The sequence below is a fragment of the Coturnix japonica genome, chromosome 19 (assembly GCF_001577835.2).
Source record: "Coturnix japonica isolate 7356 chromosome 19, Coturnix japonica 2.1, whole genome shotgun sequence".
NCBI lineage: Eukaryota > Metazoa > Chordata > Aves > Galliformes > Phasianidae > Coturnix > Coturnix japonica.
This window is the reverse complement of record NC_029534.1, coordinates 5,513,706-5,529,900: the sequence shown is the minus strand read 5'-3', so window position 1 is coordinate 5,529,900 and position 16,195 is coordinate 5,513,706. Positions and strand designations below refer to the sequence as shown.

General features: G+C 49.7%; 1 protein-coding gene and 1 long non-coding RNA gene across 3 annotated transcripts in view; one reads left to right on the top strand and one right to left on the bottom strand.

The window, feature by feature from the left end:
* Positions 1–16,195, top strand: part of LOC107322403 (transmembrane protein 211-like) — a 55,230-nt gene that overhangs the window by 2,320 nt on the left and 36,715 nt on the right. The window contains exon 2 of the mRNA XM_015880402.2: positions 6,062–6,200. Within this exon, the coding sequence (XP_015735888.1) occupies positions 6,062–6,200 (139 nt within the window). The remainder of the gene's footprint in view (positions 1–6,061; positions 6,201–16,195) is intronic.
* On the bottom strand, positions 2,084–8,750 carry LOC107322406. 2 transcript variants are annotated; one of them, XR_004309313.1, is made up of 4 exons: positions 8,397–8,750; positions 3,753–3,871; positions 2,738–3,271; positions 2,084–2,530 (listed from the first exon to the last, which is right to left on the bottom strand). It is a non-coding gene; the product is annotated as an uncharacterized LOC107322406 (long non-coding RNA). The 2 variants fall into 2 exon arrangements; XR_004309314.1 differs by having other exon boundaries at positions 2,084–2,863.

Below are 16,195 nucleotides of genomic sequence, written 5' to 3'. Positions count from 1 at the left end.
GATGAGGTTCTTTTTGTCCCTTGTGTCACATCATCCCCTGCTCAAACGTGCTGATGTGTGGAAGGGGTGGGGGAGCGTTCAGCTCTGCCAGCCATGGTTAATGCCAGTTGTGTGTTTGCACTTGGGGGATTATGGTAATCATGCTACAAATGATGCTTTGAATCATGTCTAGAGGTTAATTAACATGCCTTTTTTTCTCTTAAGAGGGCCTTCATATCTGCTTAGGGTTGCTGGCTTTTTTTCTGCTGCCTTTTATAATGTGAGGGGCACCTTTAATTAACCCCCTCCTTGCTCAGGCTGTGGGGGTGTTGCATCCTCCCCAACACCCAGAGATGCTGTGGATGACACGGGGCAGCTCACGCAGGATGAGACCTTCCAGGGGCTGATGGAAACCAGAGGGGGCTGGTGGGAGCCGGGCGAGGAGGTGGCACAATGCAGGGACCGATGCTGATGTGTACAAACAAGGGATGGAAAGGAGGATCTGTTGTGGGAGGACTCGGAGCTGCTGGATGCTGTGAGGGTTTGGGCACTGGCTGCTCTTTGCAGCCCAACTGATAGAGCTGGGGGAAACAGGCAAGTGTTGGAGCCCTGAGCTGCTTCCCCACATCTCACTGCTTCTTTTTCTTTGCCAGATCCACGGCTGCATGTGTGCGCACACAGAGTAGTGCTTTAGGCGGGGATCATTTATTTTTTCTTTCAGTGGGAGCATTTGGCTCATGCGTTCCTTTGTCAGTGCTGCACTTCTGAAGCCAGCGCTGCTTCATTTCAAATCTCTATTTTTATTTCTCCAGATAGTCTCCAATTATTTTCAGGCTTTGCCAAGCACATAATCTAAAATAACAGGAGCTGATCGGCCCATGATATTCAGGTTGAAAAACGTACTGACCATTTGTTTATGAAGCCAGTGAGTGCCCTGCTGGAACACAGCACAAAATAACCCACTTAGGATGAGGTGAGGGCTTTGCACGGCCCAATGAGTTCTCAGGGTGGGTGTTTTCTGGGTTCTCATCCATAGCAGGGCTTGAAAAGATTCAGGGAAGCTTTCCTTTCTGTTAGAAGATGCCGAAAGGCTGAATGTACCTTCACTTCCAGTTTCTTATTCAGCTCAGGCTCTGGATTCCTGATGTGCACTTGGGTTGTCCAATGTGATCAGCTGAGAAATGGCCACTCATGACAGCGATGAGCAGCTCACTCTGGCTCAGCTGCCTTTGGGACAAACAAACCCAGTGGGCCCCGGGCCTCACACTTAGGGTAGGGCATCACCTGGGAACGTTTGGGGGCTGAACGTTGCTCTTGGCCTTCATGAGGCCTGTAGCAGGGTCAGGTACAGGAAAGCAGTGACATGGCAGGATGCTTTGATGGCAGTGACATTCCCTTCATCTCCCATGAGGCTGCAGCACCTCTGCCTTTGGTCTGCTCTCCCACCAGCTTTGTACGGAGAAGCAGATGGGAGAGCTGGGAGACCCGCAGGGTGTTCCCGGCTCCAGAAAAGGAGCTTGGCTTTGCTGCCAGTGCTGGAAAAGAGCTTATCCCAAGGAAAGATAATGACTGAGTGAGGGTGAGAAGGTCTGATCCAGCACCCAGCCACGGCGCACTGCTTGCTGCCTAATTAAAATTTCATTAAGTTGGTTCGCATCCCCTGATGGAGGTCACAGGCGCACCATTGATGTGCTAATGTCTTACTTTTCCCCTTTTTTTCCCCTCTTTCACTACTATCCATCATCCTCTTAGATAAAGCAGTGCCATTAGGAGCTGCTTTCCAGCGTCCCCAGATGCAATGGCACTGGAAAGAGAGACAGCCGCAATTCATCAGACTTATTATCTGTCTCTTACTCTCTCTCTAATTAAAATAACGCCATTTTTTCTTTCTTTTTTTTTCTTCAATCAGCATTAAACTTTCTGGGGCTTTGTTGAAAGCCCTGATTAATTTACAAGTGGGAAGGTTACCTGAAAGGCCAGGACTGGCTGAGCAGCTCCTGTCGGGGGTTTTGCTGAATTTTGAGTGCAAGCAGCTGAGTTGGGGCTGTGGAGCAGAACCCATCCACCAAAACCTTCAGTCAGAGAGAAAGAAAAAAGGAAAGGATGTAATTGCTGGGGAGGAAAAGATGAGGACATGTGAGATCCTTCCCAGCCGCTGCTTTAATGCTGGCCAGATGGCGGATGTTGGTTTCTGTGACTCGTGTGGTGAAACACAAACAAGCTGTGAGCCTTGATTCACCCACCCCTAAGACAGATGTCTCCTCCTTGTGCCCAGGTGGACGTTCACAGTTCCCTACCAAGACCCCTTCTCATGCCTTTGCCCAAGGTAAAGGCACTGCTGTTTCAGGACAGGGCAGCCTCACCTGCTTTGCTCTGGATGCAGAGCGGGGATTTCACAGTCCAGTACAAAACTCACAGAAACTTCTGGGAGAAGTGACAAAGCTCATGGGCACGTGGTGCTGGTGGCAGCGACTCTTACAGGGTGCAGGAGTGTGCAGAGCTCACTGGGATGGAGAGAAGGCTGCTCTGCTGCTCCAGCGCTGCTGCTGCCCTGCAGAGACACCAGTCAGTCTGAGCATTTGCAGTGGATTCCCTCAACCCTCTTCCTTTGCTCTCCAACAGTGTTGCTGGTGCCTCTCCCTCCACCCATCAACACTTCAGGCCCCACAGCAGAGCTGGGCCCTGCTGCCAGCACCAGCAACCACTGCTCAGCATCCTTCTTTCCTTTTCTCAGCTGGCTTTGTTTCCTAATTATTACCTGCATTTACTTTCTGCTCTCCTTTCAAAGATGCTTGAGCACTTCAGCAGGGCTGTGACCTTGCCTTCAGCCTGCTGTTGCAAACCACGGCCCCCATTGGAGATGACAGCCCTCAGGATGGTCAAGCTGCAATTAATAAATGGCACTAATGAACAAACGCATGGCATAGCATATCCCAGCATGCAGGACACGACGGCAGGAGCTCTGCCCAGCTTCCCCCTCAGCAGGAAGGATCCAATGCAAAGGACAGAGCTGTTTATCTCTGTCAAACCTAAGACTGGATCCCATTTCTCAGCACCAACACGCTAGAATTTGTTCTCCCCTTCTGCCCTTTTCACTTGAAGATGCAAAGATCACGGATGCTGGTTTCAGAAGATGAGCTAACTGTACATTAAACTTTTCATTAAGGACATTAAGCGATTCTCCCAGGGTGGCTGTTGTGTGACATTTTAATTGTGACTTTTTGGTGAATGAAATGGCACCTTCAGCAGATTTATCGCTCAGCGAACGGCGCAGCTACAGCGCGTGTCAGACCTGTAAAATATTAAAATAATGGGTAGGGAATCGCTGTTAATCAGAATTTACTACGCTACATAAAGGCATATTTACAGTCCCGCCAGGGGACTATTCATTTGTTTGGGGATAAACAATTAATCTCCCCGGGAGTAGGAGCAGAAAATCCGACGTGGTTTTCTGTATCCCGGCACGGCGGAGGCAGAGCTGCCCTCAGCTCGGGGTGAGGAAGCTGCAGTGCACTAGGCGCTGCTCCTGCATGTGCAGCCCTGCGGTGGGAGCTGTGCTTTCTGCTGTGATAAATGGACTTTTTCCTGTCGCCGCCCGCTGGCCCTGATGCGTGGTGTTTGTTTTCCTTGCTTCCCATCTATTTTTGGTTTTCAGCCTTCGCGTCCTGTTTCCTGCATCCTCTCCTTTCCTCTCAAAACACAGCAGACACGGAGAGCAGACAGGGCGTGCTGTGCATTAGGGGTGAGGCATTTTAGCTGCTATGCTTTGGTACCTTTGCTCCATGAATTCTTAGCAGCTTTGGGTTTAATTTCCTTAGGAAGCAGCTGTTGATGCACAGGTGCGATTCCAGCACCAGGCAGGAGCACTTGGGTTCCATTCCCAGACAGGCACCTGCAAAGGGAACAATAAAAGCAGAAATTTTGTTTTACAAGAACATATCCCGGATTATGGGTGATAACACCAACGTGTTGGAGAAAGAAGCTCACAGCCTGTGTTGTAGCAGCTCTGAGTACTGCATACCAGCAGCTTGCAGCGGGGCTGCTCGCAACCTGCCCCAGAATTCCCTCAGCCTTTTCCTTTTGCCACCTATTTTGGGCAGCTGCAGCACTGTGATCACTTGTAACACACCACAAAACCGCTCTGTTCTTTTACGCCCTCTGACCCAAGGAGGTCAGCATCCCTTGCCCTTGAGTGTCAGCCTGCTCACCATTTACCCGTGCCTCCTGCCCTCTCGAGTTTAACATGCTCATTCAAAGCATGACCTTAATCCCCTTTGCAAAGGGACTGGTTGGATCAGGTCATTTTTGGCTGCTCAGTGGATACATCAGTGTATTCAACCTGTACAAACCCCATTGGCAGCTCCTGGACCAGACCTGGCTCCTGTTTCATTACAGCACACACCTGCATGGCCCCAGTTTGTGCCTTTTCTGCTGGCACTGGAAAATACTTTGTGCCCTTGCACCTTTTTGCATGGTTTAGCAGCCACAGCAGCTCATAGGTCGCTTCCAGCAGGAGCTGCAAGTTTTTAGGGGAGCTGTGCCAACATAATTATATACCCAGATCATTAAAAACAATGTGCTTCACACAGGAGAGAAGCAGACCTGCTTCACAAGACCCCTTCCTGCTGAAAAATTCATCGCTCTAAATAATTAATGGTCTCTGCAAAGGAGGGTGGTTTGCATGTTGTTGGGTGAAGGATAAAATTCAGGCACCGGTCAGAGCAGTCCTATTTTGATGAGTTTGCATTTCCCCACAGCTCTGCTGCCCTCTGGGCGCTCCCGGGGTGAGCACGGGGCCAAGCAGTCAGCCATGGCTATGTGCCCTAAAGCAGCATTTTGTCTCTATGTGTCTCCAAAGGCACCAGAGAGGAGCAGACTGCACCACTGCTGCCTAAACACCCTCCCCGTTCCTTTTAGTAGCTGTATCTTGCACTGCTGTGTCATTTCCATCACACGTCAGGAATTAATTTATTGCCAGGATAGCATTTGCATTGCTTGCGTGGTGTAAAAATAGCCCATAAAGAAGATGCTGATTTTTAATAGCTTCATAGCACTTGGGGAAGTGCTCTCAGTGGGGTGATGCCTGGCAGCACCCTCACCAGAGCCATCACGCCTCTGTGGCACAGCAGAGCTGATGTAGGCTGTGAAATAACAGGACTGAGTGTCCCAGCCAGCAGTGTTAGGAGCTGCCAGGAGGTGAGTGCTGGAGGCAGCTGCCATGGATCCTCCCCACCCCAACCACACCATGCTGGCACATACATGTCCCTGATGCTGTGGGATGCCTCACTACCAGCACCACCCTGGTGACAGAGGCAGAAATACCACCTGCAGTGGAAGCAGAAAATGCAGCAGTGCAGATATCAGGCACCTGCGTGCAAGGCTCAGCTGTTTTTGTTGCAATTTAGTGCTTTTCCCAGTTTTAGTTGCTGATGCCATTTGCATGTAATGGCCAGAATATGAGATAGAGCTGGGTGGTGGCTGGGACCAGCTGCAGGCCGTGCTGCCTCCTCTTTACCCATCCAGAGAACACTGCTAACCAGACACTCCCCTGGCCATCAGCAAACATCACACAACATGGACAGGGTTGAATACCAGCCCTAAAGATCCAAGCTCTGTTGCAGAAGCAGCTAAATCAAAGTCCAGAGAGTGTTTTGGTGGGACCAGCTGCCATTAAACTTTTGTGACAGTGGGTTCCCCACCATGGAGCATCAACTGGCAAAACACTTTCTAATTGCTGGGCTCACAGGGGCGGGCACCATCAGGAGATTTGTTTCAGCTCTCAGTGGAGGCACTGACACGCATTGCAGGCATCTAATGGCACTTCTATTAATGACGTAGCCCTCCATGCATGTAACACATTTGCCATTATCACCATCACCTGAACACTAATAAGCGCTGGGACCATGTGATGAGTAAACACAATTCAATGGTGAATTTGAGCAACAGGAAGAGGGAGAAGTGGGAGAAGCACCCGCACAGAACCCCCACTTCTTACCCCAAGATGGAAGAAAGAGAATTGGTGGGGAGGTGTTGTGGGGACGGCAGGACACTGCCCTGCTGACTGCCCTGTGTGTCCTTCCAGACGAGCGCCGTGCTGTGTGCGGGTGGCTGTGCCCTGCTGGCCCTCAGCTCCCTGCTGGCCATCGTCGCCATCCTGCTGCCCAGCGGAGCCTGTGAGAGGAAAGTCTGCACCCTGGCCGGCTACATGCAGACAGCAGCAGGCAAGTGATGGGGATTTGCTCTTTGGGGTGGAAGGACGGGGCTTCCCCAACAGCAAGTGCCTACATACACTAGCCAATGCTGGGAGGGAAGCAAATGGACCTTCATTTTACCAACTGACTGCTGCATGCACACTTATATCTGTTAGAAGTTCCCTGTGTGTAAGAGAGCCTGGGCTGCAGGTCCTGCTCACTGCCCTCTGTACAGACTCCTGTGTAGGAGACCATGGCGAGCAGCAGAGAGCAGGCTGCCACTGCACCTCCTGGGGTACAATTGGTGCCCCCTGGGAAGTTTGCCATCCCACTTGTGCAGCCCCTCTTGTTTAAACCTCTGGACAAATTCCTTCCATAAGCTCTACACCCAAGATGGGCCATCTCCTGCACCACCTCACACCTGCTGAACTGGTTGTGACCTGTGCTGAGAATACAAAGCACCCGCTCTCGTTTGTGCCCAAGCATGACTCCTTTCTTTGGAGAGTCCTTGGGCTGGCCAGGCTTTGTTATCAGCCCCACAACACTCAAGCTGCTTCTGGAGGAAATCCTGTTAGGTGCTGTCCCTGCTGCAGCCAATTTGGGAACAGATGGAGGGCCCTGCTGGAGCTCAGCCACACCGTGGGCAGGCAGAGGCAGCTGCTCACACCCCTCCCCATCATCCCATCACTGCTGACCAACACATCCCACAGTTTAGAGGCCACAGTGTAGGGGTTGCCATCACCTCCCCCTGTTCCCTGGGTGCAGGATGGGGGAGGTCTCAGCCCCAGCCATGGCACTGAGCACCTGGCAGCTGGCTGAGGTAGCCCTGCAGGTGATCTCCATTTGAGATGGAAAAGGGCTCATCCTACACCTCTTTTGCCCAAAGGGATTGGATCTGCAATGGGAGAAACAAGCCAGGGGCAAAGCAAGCGGTGAGGAAGCATCCCTGAAAAGGAAGCTGACTGTGTCAGATAAATACAGATGAGGCACTCCGAGGGGGTTTGGTAGTATTGAACAGGCTGTAAATAAATTGTAGGCTCTAAGCATTATTGACAAATGAAAATTTACTGGGTACGTTCGAGCAAGCTAATGGGCTGCTTTAAGCCCTGGTGGTGCCTCGCTAAGCATTTTGCATTGCGCTTTTTAATTTTGGTTCACTGCGGATTAATTCCTATTCAGAGTAAGCAGCCCTGAGTCAACAGAATTAAGTGGTTTTAATGTATTTGGATTCAGAAACGCTGTCCCTTTCTCTGCTGTAATTTCTATCCCTGTTCCCCCCCGCCTCTCTCCAGAAGGAAGCTCTTCATTAGAAATCAGCTGCAGCTTTGCAAGCAGCTGGGTGACAAGCGAGGGAAGCTCCTCCCCAAAAATCACATTATCTCAGAGCACAGCAGTTATTTGGGGGGGGTTGATGAATTTACATGGCAGAGAAGGAAAGCAGAATAAGAGCAACTTTCTGGCAGTGCTGGAGTAAAACCCCTGTGAGATGCCAACAGGGTAGGACAGAGAATAGGGCCGTATTTCTCCCAAGCCCCCAGATTTCCCTTCAGCATCATAGACTCCACAGGTGCCATCCCTGTCTGCCTTGAGTTATTCCCCCTGAAATCAGAATTTTGCTCCCATATTCCCACCTCGGGGAATTATGCAGATCATTAAAGGCACAAGCTCTATCCAATATCCTAGATGCACTTAGCCAGGAACACAAAGCCTGCCACCAAATGCACGAGCAGAGGCACCAGCAGAGCCAAATCAGCCCCACAGCCTCTGTACTGCATCACACAGCATCCTGAGCCACACAGAGCAACACAAACCACAGCCTGAGAGCAGCTCACAGCACAGGGAAGCAGGACTTAGGTTTCACCTTCAGTGCTTTCCTGCTAACTTTAGAGAGCCAGCCTTGCCAGCCCTAGATGGAAGGAAGATAGAAGCTTCATACACACAGAGCAGGGTATTAACTGCAGACACAGGCATGCCATCAAGGGTTAGAGTGAGGCTAATTACCACCATTCATTGAACATGTGACTTCTGATGCTTGGTACATACTGCATAAAAACAAAACAAAAAACAACAGAAAAATCCACATCCACAAAAATAATGAGAGGATGATTCCTAATGAAAGGGCAAATGAGCAGCAAAGCAACAGGGAGAGGAATATTTGCTCAGCTCTCACACCCTTCGCACAAAGCCAAAGCTGCCTATGTGAGATTAGAGACGTGGCTTACTCACCAAGCATGGTGCCATCTCACTAAAATTCAATTTCTTGTAGTGCCTCATCTCCAGCCCACACTGCAGCATCTTTAGGAGCCAGGCAGCTACCTGGCCCCATTTATATATGAGGTCAGTAGAGTGGCTCCAGCTCCCCAGCTGCAGCCCATCATTGCTGGTAGAGAGGGGCAGGGAGAGCAAATTGAGAGCACAGCTGAAATCCTGTCCTGGTCCCTTATCAGCAAAAGCCTCTTTGCTGGCATTTTAAAATTAGGGGTTAATTCCAGGGGGAAATGTCTCTTAAGATAAGTTATAATGGAAGGGCTGGGGAATGCCAGTTTCACTCATCAGCCATGTCCTGAGGAGCTCCCGGTCTGAGAGCCCACATAGTCCACAGCAGCATTGCCACATCAGGAAAAAAATTAAAGCCTTGCAACTTGCAGTGTTTCTCCATTTCTATCCACACTGGAAGCAGGTTTTGCTCTGCTGAACACAGCCCCTTGTCAGTGCCAAAAGCTTGAGCTGCAGTGGTGCAAGCTGTGGGGCAGGGACCCCCTCCGACAGTATTCCTACATCATTCCCAAAGCAAACTTCTCCAGTGCTGTGGGGAATGAAGCCGGGCTGCCAGCAGGAACAAGGATTGCAACCAAGGCTGAGTAAACCCCATGAAACAGCAAATCTGTCAGCTTTCTGCTTTTGGGGCTTGTGGGACTAAAGGAAGGATTATGGGTCTGCTGTTGGATTAAGTTCCTGGCAGACGTGCTCTGGCACCAAAGCGGATTGCATCTGCTGCTTAGGAAAAGCAACAGGTCTTTGTAGGTGGATGTGAGGACCAATAGCCTCTACCCAGAGCTCATTCTGCTGCCTTCTGTCCTAAAAGCTTGATGAGAGCCCTACTGCGGCTGCTTGGAAGCTTTTCATCCTATGCTTTCCAGGCAAAGATCTCCTGCTTTGCCAGGGAGCAGGGGCTGATCTGCTGGGGGTTGGGACCTGGCTGCACCCCCACCTGGACCACCTCTCCCATTGCCTGCTGTCACAGGTCGGCATGGTTTCTATGATGAGGAAGCAAAGGGACCCATGGGTCCATGCCCCGGGAGGGAGGGGCAAAAAAGGGAAAAGGTCAGGATGTGGATGGTGAGGGTGAGGATGGGCCTCAAACAAGCTAAAGGAAAAAAGATAACTAGATGTAGTAGCAGGATGTGAGATAATACAGTATAATACAGTAAGATTGAAACTGAAGCAAACAAATAAAATGCAAAAGAGAGACAGTTTCCAAAACCAAAGTCCTTACTCTAAGGCTATAGGTGGAGTGGCCAAGGAGCTGGGAGGGAACTCCTTAACTCCCAGCACACTACAAGATGTTACGATGTGGAATACTGACGTCAACCCCTAAAAGCACAACACCTGTCCAGCATGGCAGGAGGGAGCTGCAGAACTCTGCACCTTGGTGAGGGCACAGGCACGTTTGAGCACAAGCAAAGCCTTTGGGGAGGGTTTTGTTTTCACCCCACGCTGCTCCCTGTCTAATCCCACCACCATCAGCTAAGTGCTTAAGACAAGCCAAGTGCTGAGGGCAAATGATCCTGACCTCCCTGTGCCTTTCTAAAGCTCTTGTAGTTTCAAAAAGCCATTTCCCAGCATTGCTACGACAGAATCAGGACAGTCATGAGGCTCACAAGACAGGCAAAAGCCTCTAGTTATGCAATTCCTTTACTTAACCTCATTTAAATCCCAAGTTTCGTGGCAGTTCTGAGAGCTTCTTCCTGCAAAATCTGATTGCGTTTGCAGCCGAAGTCCCTCTTGCTGATGGAAGCAGTGCAGTGGCACCTTTGGGATCGATGGTGCCCTGCTTTTCCCAGCTTGCACAGAATGGCAAACAGCACCGTCCTCCACATCCCTATTGATTTCTCAGACTAGTATCGATCAGCCTGGTGACATATAGGTAATGTGTAATTAGTGACTTAGATAACAATAGCACCAAGATTGTGTGTGGGTACTCCAACCTCTGCTAGAATCTCCAGGGTGGCAGCAAATGGGGGGGGGGGCATGGCTGCCTCCTAATTGCTGACCTATTATTAAAACCAAAGATCCTTCATTCCCTGCTGCCCTCAATACCGTACAAAATGCTTTTGGAGCACTGCCTGATGGGGCCACTTGACAGTGGGAACATGCTCACTGCTCCCAGAGTGCCAGCAATGTCACAGCAGCACCTCTTTGAGGAGATATAAAGGGAGCAAGCAGTTGTCCAGACAGGGGATGGGTTGAGACTGGGGGATCAAAGCTTCAAGCAACGTTAAAAATGCTCAGGGCTAAAAATATTCAAGAAGAGTCGCCGACCACACAGCCTTTCCCACCCTGCTCCCACGCAGCCCAGCCCAGGCCTGACGCCACTGGTTTCCTGATGGATGTTTTGGCATCCGTGGCAGCCCGGGAGCCCCATCCTGTTGACACTGAGGGTTGTTTGTCAGCAGGCAGCCTTGGGATTAGGAGGCTAATTAGGAACTTGGTGGTGGCAGCAGAGGGGAGCAGCACCCCGATGTCCTGGCATTGTCCAGGCAGCAGCTTCACATCTGAACCCAGAGATAGATCCAGTTCCTGCATCCCAAGGACAGCTCTTCTGCTTTTCCTTTGTCTTTCTCTGGAAAGAGCAGTGCTCCCATGACAGCTGGGAGTAATTAATGGCAGGGTCCTTGCCACTGCTCAGGTCCCCATTGCCAGCTTCACCCTCTCCCCTCCACATTTCCCATTTCATCCTTGCGATAGTGACAGTAGCCAAAAACACTGGACGTGCCAGTTCCTTCCCTGCACAAGGCTTTTCCCCCTGCTTGCTTTAATTACATTACTGAAGCTGAAGAACTGCCTGTGGCACATTATTATTCAGTCAGTGAGCTCCTGCTGATTCCTGACACAACTGATAAATACCTGTGGGCAGGGCCCCATGCCACTGTGCTGAGCCCCAGCGCTGCAGTGCAGCCATGTGCTCCTTCACTCTGGTTCTGGTGTCACTCACACCTGACATACCCCCGCTCATCTATTTTCACTCACACTGATGCAGTTCTCCAGTTTGCTGCTTTTGGGTTGTGGTTTTTTTTGCCAAGTTGCTCAAGCATTCAGTTAGCCAAAAGCAGACTACAAGGCCCAGGAACCCTCTGCATGGCAGGGCAATTGAAACAAGGTGATCTTTGAGGCCCCTTCCAACCCAAGCCATTCTATCAGCCTAAGACTCCACTGTCTTGCTCCTGTTCCCACCATCATGGGCCTGAAGATGGCATGTCCTGGAGCAGGGTCAGCACTCAGCCCTGCAGTAGTGCTGGGCACCGGTGCCAAGGCCTGGATGATGTAGGTTCATCAATCTCCGTGTTTTTAAAGACAGGGTGAACTGCCACATTATAAACAATTGGCTTTTCTTCCATCTACATTCCAACTGGTGCCACCCAGGAGGACAACCTTGCCAGGTCTGCAGTTCGATGAGCAATGAAAGTGGGACCACAAACATTGACTTACCTCTGGCTTTTCACTGAAGGAAATTTCTGGCTGCTGTAAGAGTTCTTTCTCCACGCTCACTTCGGTGTGCGCATTCAAGTGACAGATCATTTTGGTTTGAGAGCTGTTTCGTGATTTTACTTTCAAAATCTGGAATTTTCAGCACAGAGCCAGACCATTAAACTTAGCAGTAAAAGAGAGAGGGGCCAGCAGCTTTCCTAACAGCCAGGCTCTCTGCCACAGGGTAAAGCTGGGTTGGCCTTCCCTGGGCTGTATGCTCATTTCACACAAGGTGCTGAGCTGCTGAAGAAGGGGACAGATCCTGGCCATGCTGTACAGCAGCTGAGCCCTATCCCAGCCTCGTGAGGTAAGGCAGGGCTTCATTTCCATCTGATGCCTGGACAGCTTCTTTCCTCTGCTTAGACCTCAAACTCTGGGTTGGTTATCTGTAGGCATAGTTTTGCCATCTGGCACAAAGATGCTTACACAGAGCCTTTGCCCGCCCTTTGGGCTGGGGATGCAGCAGCAGCAGTGTGCCTGGACTAGTGCCGGGAGCACTATTTCTCAATAGCCTCATTCAGAGAATAAACCAGCCATGTCCTTTCATTGGTTTCTTGGAGAGGGGCAATACATTTCCAGTGGCATCAGTGACAGAAGCAATATCCTTTCATTGCTATCATTGGAAAAGAGCAGTTTCGTGCCATAAGAAAGACTAGTTCACTTGTACAAAACGTATTTTCTATTCCCTTAAACCTGGGGAAATCCTTGTCATATTAATATGTGGTAGAATAGCTTCTCTTTCAACAGTTCTCCAAGGGATTTGAGCTTAGACCAGTTATTGCACTTGAATGCTGTAACTGTACGTAAAGTGTATGTTTTGTTAGAAATAGCAGTGCTTGTAATAAATGGAAACAACAAGAAACCATCCCAACTGGGGCTCCAAAAGTACTTTTTTGAGCACTGTGCCAGACATGTTTCAGGTGGGAAACTCCGTGCTTCATTTTCTGGGGGAATCTGACTTTTGCTTTTTCCCCTGGGTCTGGCTCACATCTGTATCTCCTGTTGCTGGGAAGATGGACACAGACCCTTGCAAAGCCCTGCAGGGTCACCCTAATCTCCTTGCTGTATGAATGGAGGTCCTAGCTGAGCTTCCTGCATCTCAAAGCAATTGTGTAGAGGCCACATCATTTTATTGACTCGTCTGTCTGGACTGAACATATACTGTAAAACAGGAACAGACCATTCTCATCCTCTCTGAGGCTAACAGGATGATAGAGAACAGCATGGGCTGTTTGCAGTTTGGTTTGCTCAGAAGAATGCATTAATTTTAGGCAGCCTTTGTCAACCTGGCCATCTGATTTTCTGTCAATGTTGGAAGTGTTTGGCTTTTTAGTATGGTGTGCTAAACTGGTACTAGCACCATAGAAGACAGTCTCTAGTCTTAGTGTCAGACAAATGTTTGCTGGGCCGGTGGGATTCTGGCTGTAATTTAACAGGGGGGCAGGGATGTGTCAGTGTACAGAGGAGCAGCATGTAGCAGTGAGAGCAGCACGTACATGCATTAACCAGCAGCAACATGATGTCCCAAAACGTGAAGGTTGATATCAGATTAAGGTGAAGCCCCTGAATGCTTCAAAATCTGTTTTCCTGAGATTAGATGAAGCTCATGTGATTTGTAGATCTGTGTGGGAAGTCATTACCAGCCCTGGTAGCTCTTGCTGTTCATCTGAGAAGTGCTGGCTAGACTTGGTGAGAAAGGTGATAAATCTGAGCTGCAGCTGCTCTGTGTCCTTTGTGTCGCAAATTGCCCAGGCAGTTAGAAATGGCTGCATTAATGCATCAGTCAGTCCTGCTTTGAGAGGAGGCACACACAGATACAGGATTTCCCTAAGAAGGGAGCTGGGGAGAGCTGACAAATGGGTATTTCTAATAGTTACAGCCCCGTCTGGCCTGCAGCACAATCCTGGCTGGGTCAGACAATTTGGTGGGACGTGAGATGTTTCAGTGCTGCCTCACTTGCTGTAGATGAGCATTTGGCTGCAGCATCCTGAGCTCTGTGACCTGGGCTGCTGGGTGACTGGGCAGCCAGCTCTGAGAGCAAATGTGTGAGTGGTGGCTCTGGGCCAGATCCAGCTTCCTTTTTTGCACAGCCTGATAATGCCGGTAGGCCTGGCAGAGGACTCCATCTGTGTGTGGGTACGTAGAGCAGCTCCCAAGTGAGTGATGTTTGGAAGCATTTTGCTCTGCCTTCCAGTCTGAGATGTATTTCTTTGCTGGTAAGGAATAGATCTGCTAGGAGGATAAATTTATCCCACACAGTGTAAACACAGATGGAAAGTTGGTGAAGCCCTTTTCAAAGTCAAGTGAATAAATCTGCTTAAAATACTGGGGCAGTGAAAGAGCAGGTGGGGAGCTGACCCAAGAACAGACAGCAGTGCTATGGGAAAGTTGTCTGAGAAGAGGGCACAAACTGTAGGATAACAGAAGTGCCTGCAGTGAGGGAATTACACAGAAGGCTCCAGCAAGATTATTCACTTATATCTTTTAAAGTTTAATTCATTTTTTTGTGTCCCCCATGAGTTGTATACTGGGCACTTTAGATGGAGCAAATTGGTAGATTTTTGCCCTGAACTAATCTCATCTGACCTTCCTAAGGCAGCATGTAGCGGATGCAGCCCTGTGTACCCCCAGTGGCTGGGATAAGCAGGATTTTGCTCCCAGTTGGGCAGCAATCACTGAACTGCAGCAGCTGTTATGTGCATTGCCCTGGAGGGGCAGGATTGGCACGTCTGTGCCACTGAGGATCAGCTTTGTGTTGATGGTTTAGTCTTGCTTCTTTGATTTTCACCTCCCATCCTGATAATGCCAGCAGGAGATCCAGGCTCTGGGTAGCAACTGGGAAGGGGAGGACCATGCTGGTCAGCTCTTCTCATCTCACCCAGAGCACTTGTGACAACTCTGATTGTTCCTGGACTACAGCCCTGCCCCAGCAAGGCTTTGTTCATTTGCCTAACCAGAAAGTCAAAACATAAATAAGCCTTGGGGTTTGGGAACTGCATTCAGCCCAGGACACAGCAGCAGGAGCTGGCCCTTACTGGTGGCTGAGGAAATGTGATGCTGTGTTCCCCACCCAGCCGTGACCTTGGCTGAGCCCATAAAATGAACAGCCCCTGTTGCCTCCTGATAGGGGCATAAAAATATAATTACTTGAAGAGTGACTTACAATTCAGTGAAACAAGGACCTTCTCCTTTTTGATTGAATTACGCAGCAGTATTCCTAGAAGACTGGGAGCAGATGGTGAGCTCTGGCCAGGCATTTAACAGCCTGAGTTACTGTGTGGAGGGGATGGAGTTGAGTATGGCTGCCTTGTTCTGCTCCTGCCTTTCCGCTTGCCTTGGGCTGCTGTCATGGTGCATTCCATGTGAAGAGAGAGAGGTTGGAGGATGGGGCAGGATGGTTTGCAGCAATGGATTGAGAGTCTTGTAGTATAAGGGCTCGTTTTGCAACATCGGCATACAGCTCATGTAGCAGCAAAGAGGCAAAAACTGTGTTTCTGTAAACTCAGGCTGAGTGCTGCTGTGGTCCCAGGTAGGCACATTTTGAGCAAGGAGGTAAAATCAGACCAACTATCAGCAGCTTGTTGTGCTATCAGCTGTGTGTGCTGTGCATTTTATGAGGCAACCTTCTCATCCCACTGCTGGGGTTGCAGCAATCATCGCATCCCGCACAGCTGGGCAAAACCGCAGCTTTTATGAGCTCCCCTAAATCAAAGGCCCTTTCTGTTTAGAGATAAATTAACCATTCTCTCCCTTCCTTATTCTTTTTTTTAAATGGCATAACACCCATCTGACTGCTAGGTGAGATGCAAACCTTGTTGTTGAGTCGTGCCTACCTCATTGTCATTTTGATTATTTTCATCAAATAAGCAAATGTTCTTTCGGGGCTCTGAAGTCCTTATGAGGAAGACTCATTTTCTGCTGCCGTGATCTCTTTGTTGCAGGTGGGTGATGTATGAAAAGGAATTGCAAATAGCTGTTTACAGCAACCAAAGTCACGGAACAGCCCACTTTAATTTCTGCTATCTGTCGGAAACCATTGTTGGCGGTGGTCAAAATTAATTAAGCAGGAAGGAAGAGAGCTGGGAGGCACTGTGCATCCAGTTCTGACATTGAAATATTAATGGTGAGCTAATCAAGAAAGACTATGAATAGCTAATCAGCTTACAGTTTGCATTTTTAGCGATGCGGTGAACTTCTGGGCAACAAACAGCCCTTTACAGGAGCGCTGGAGCAGAGGCAGGCTGCCTGCTGCCTGATCGCTCAATTTGGAAATGAAC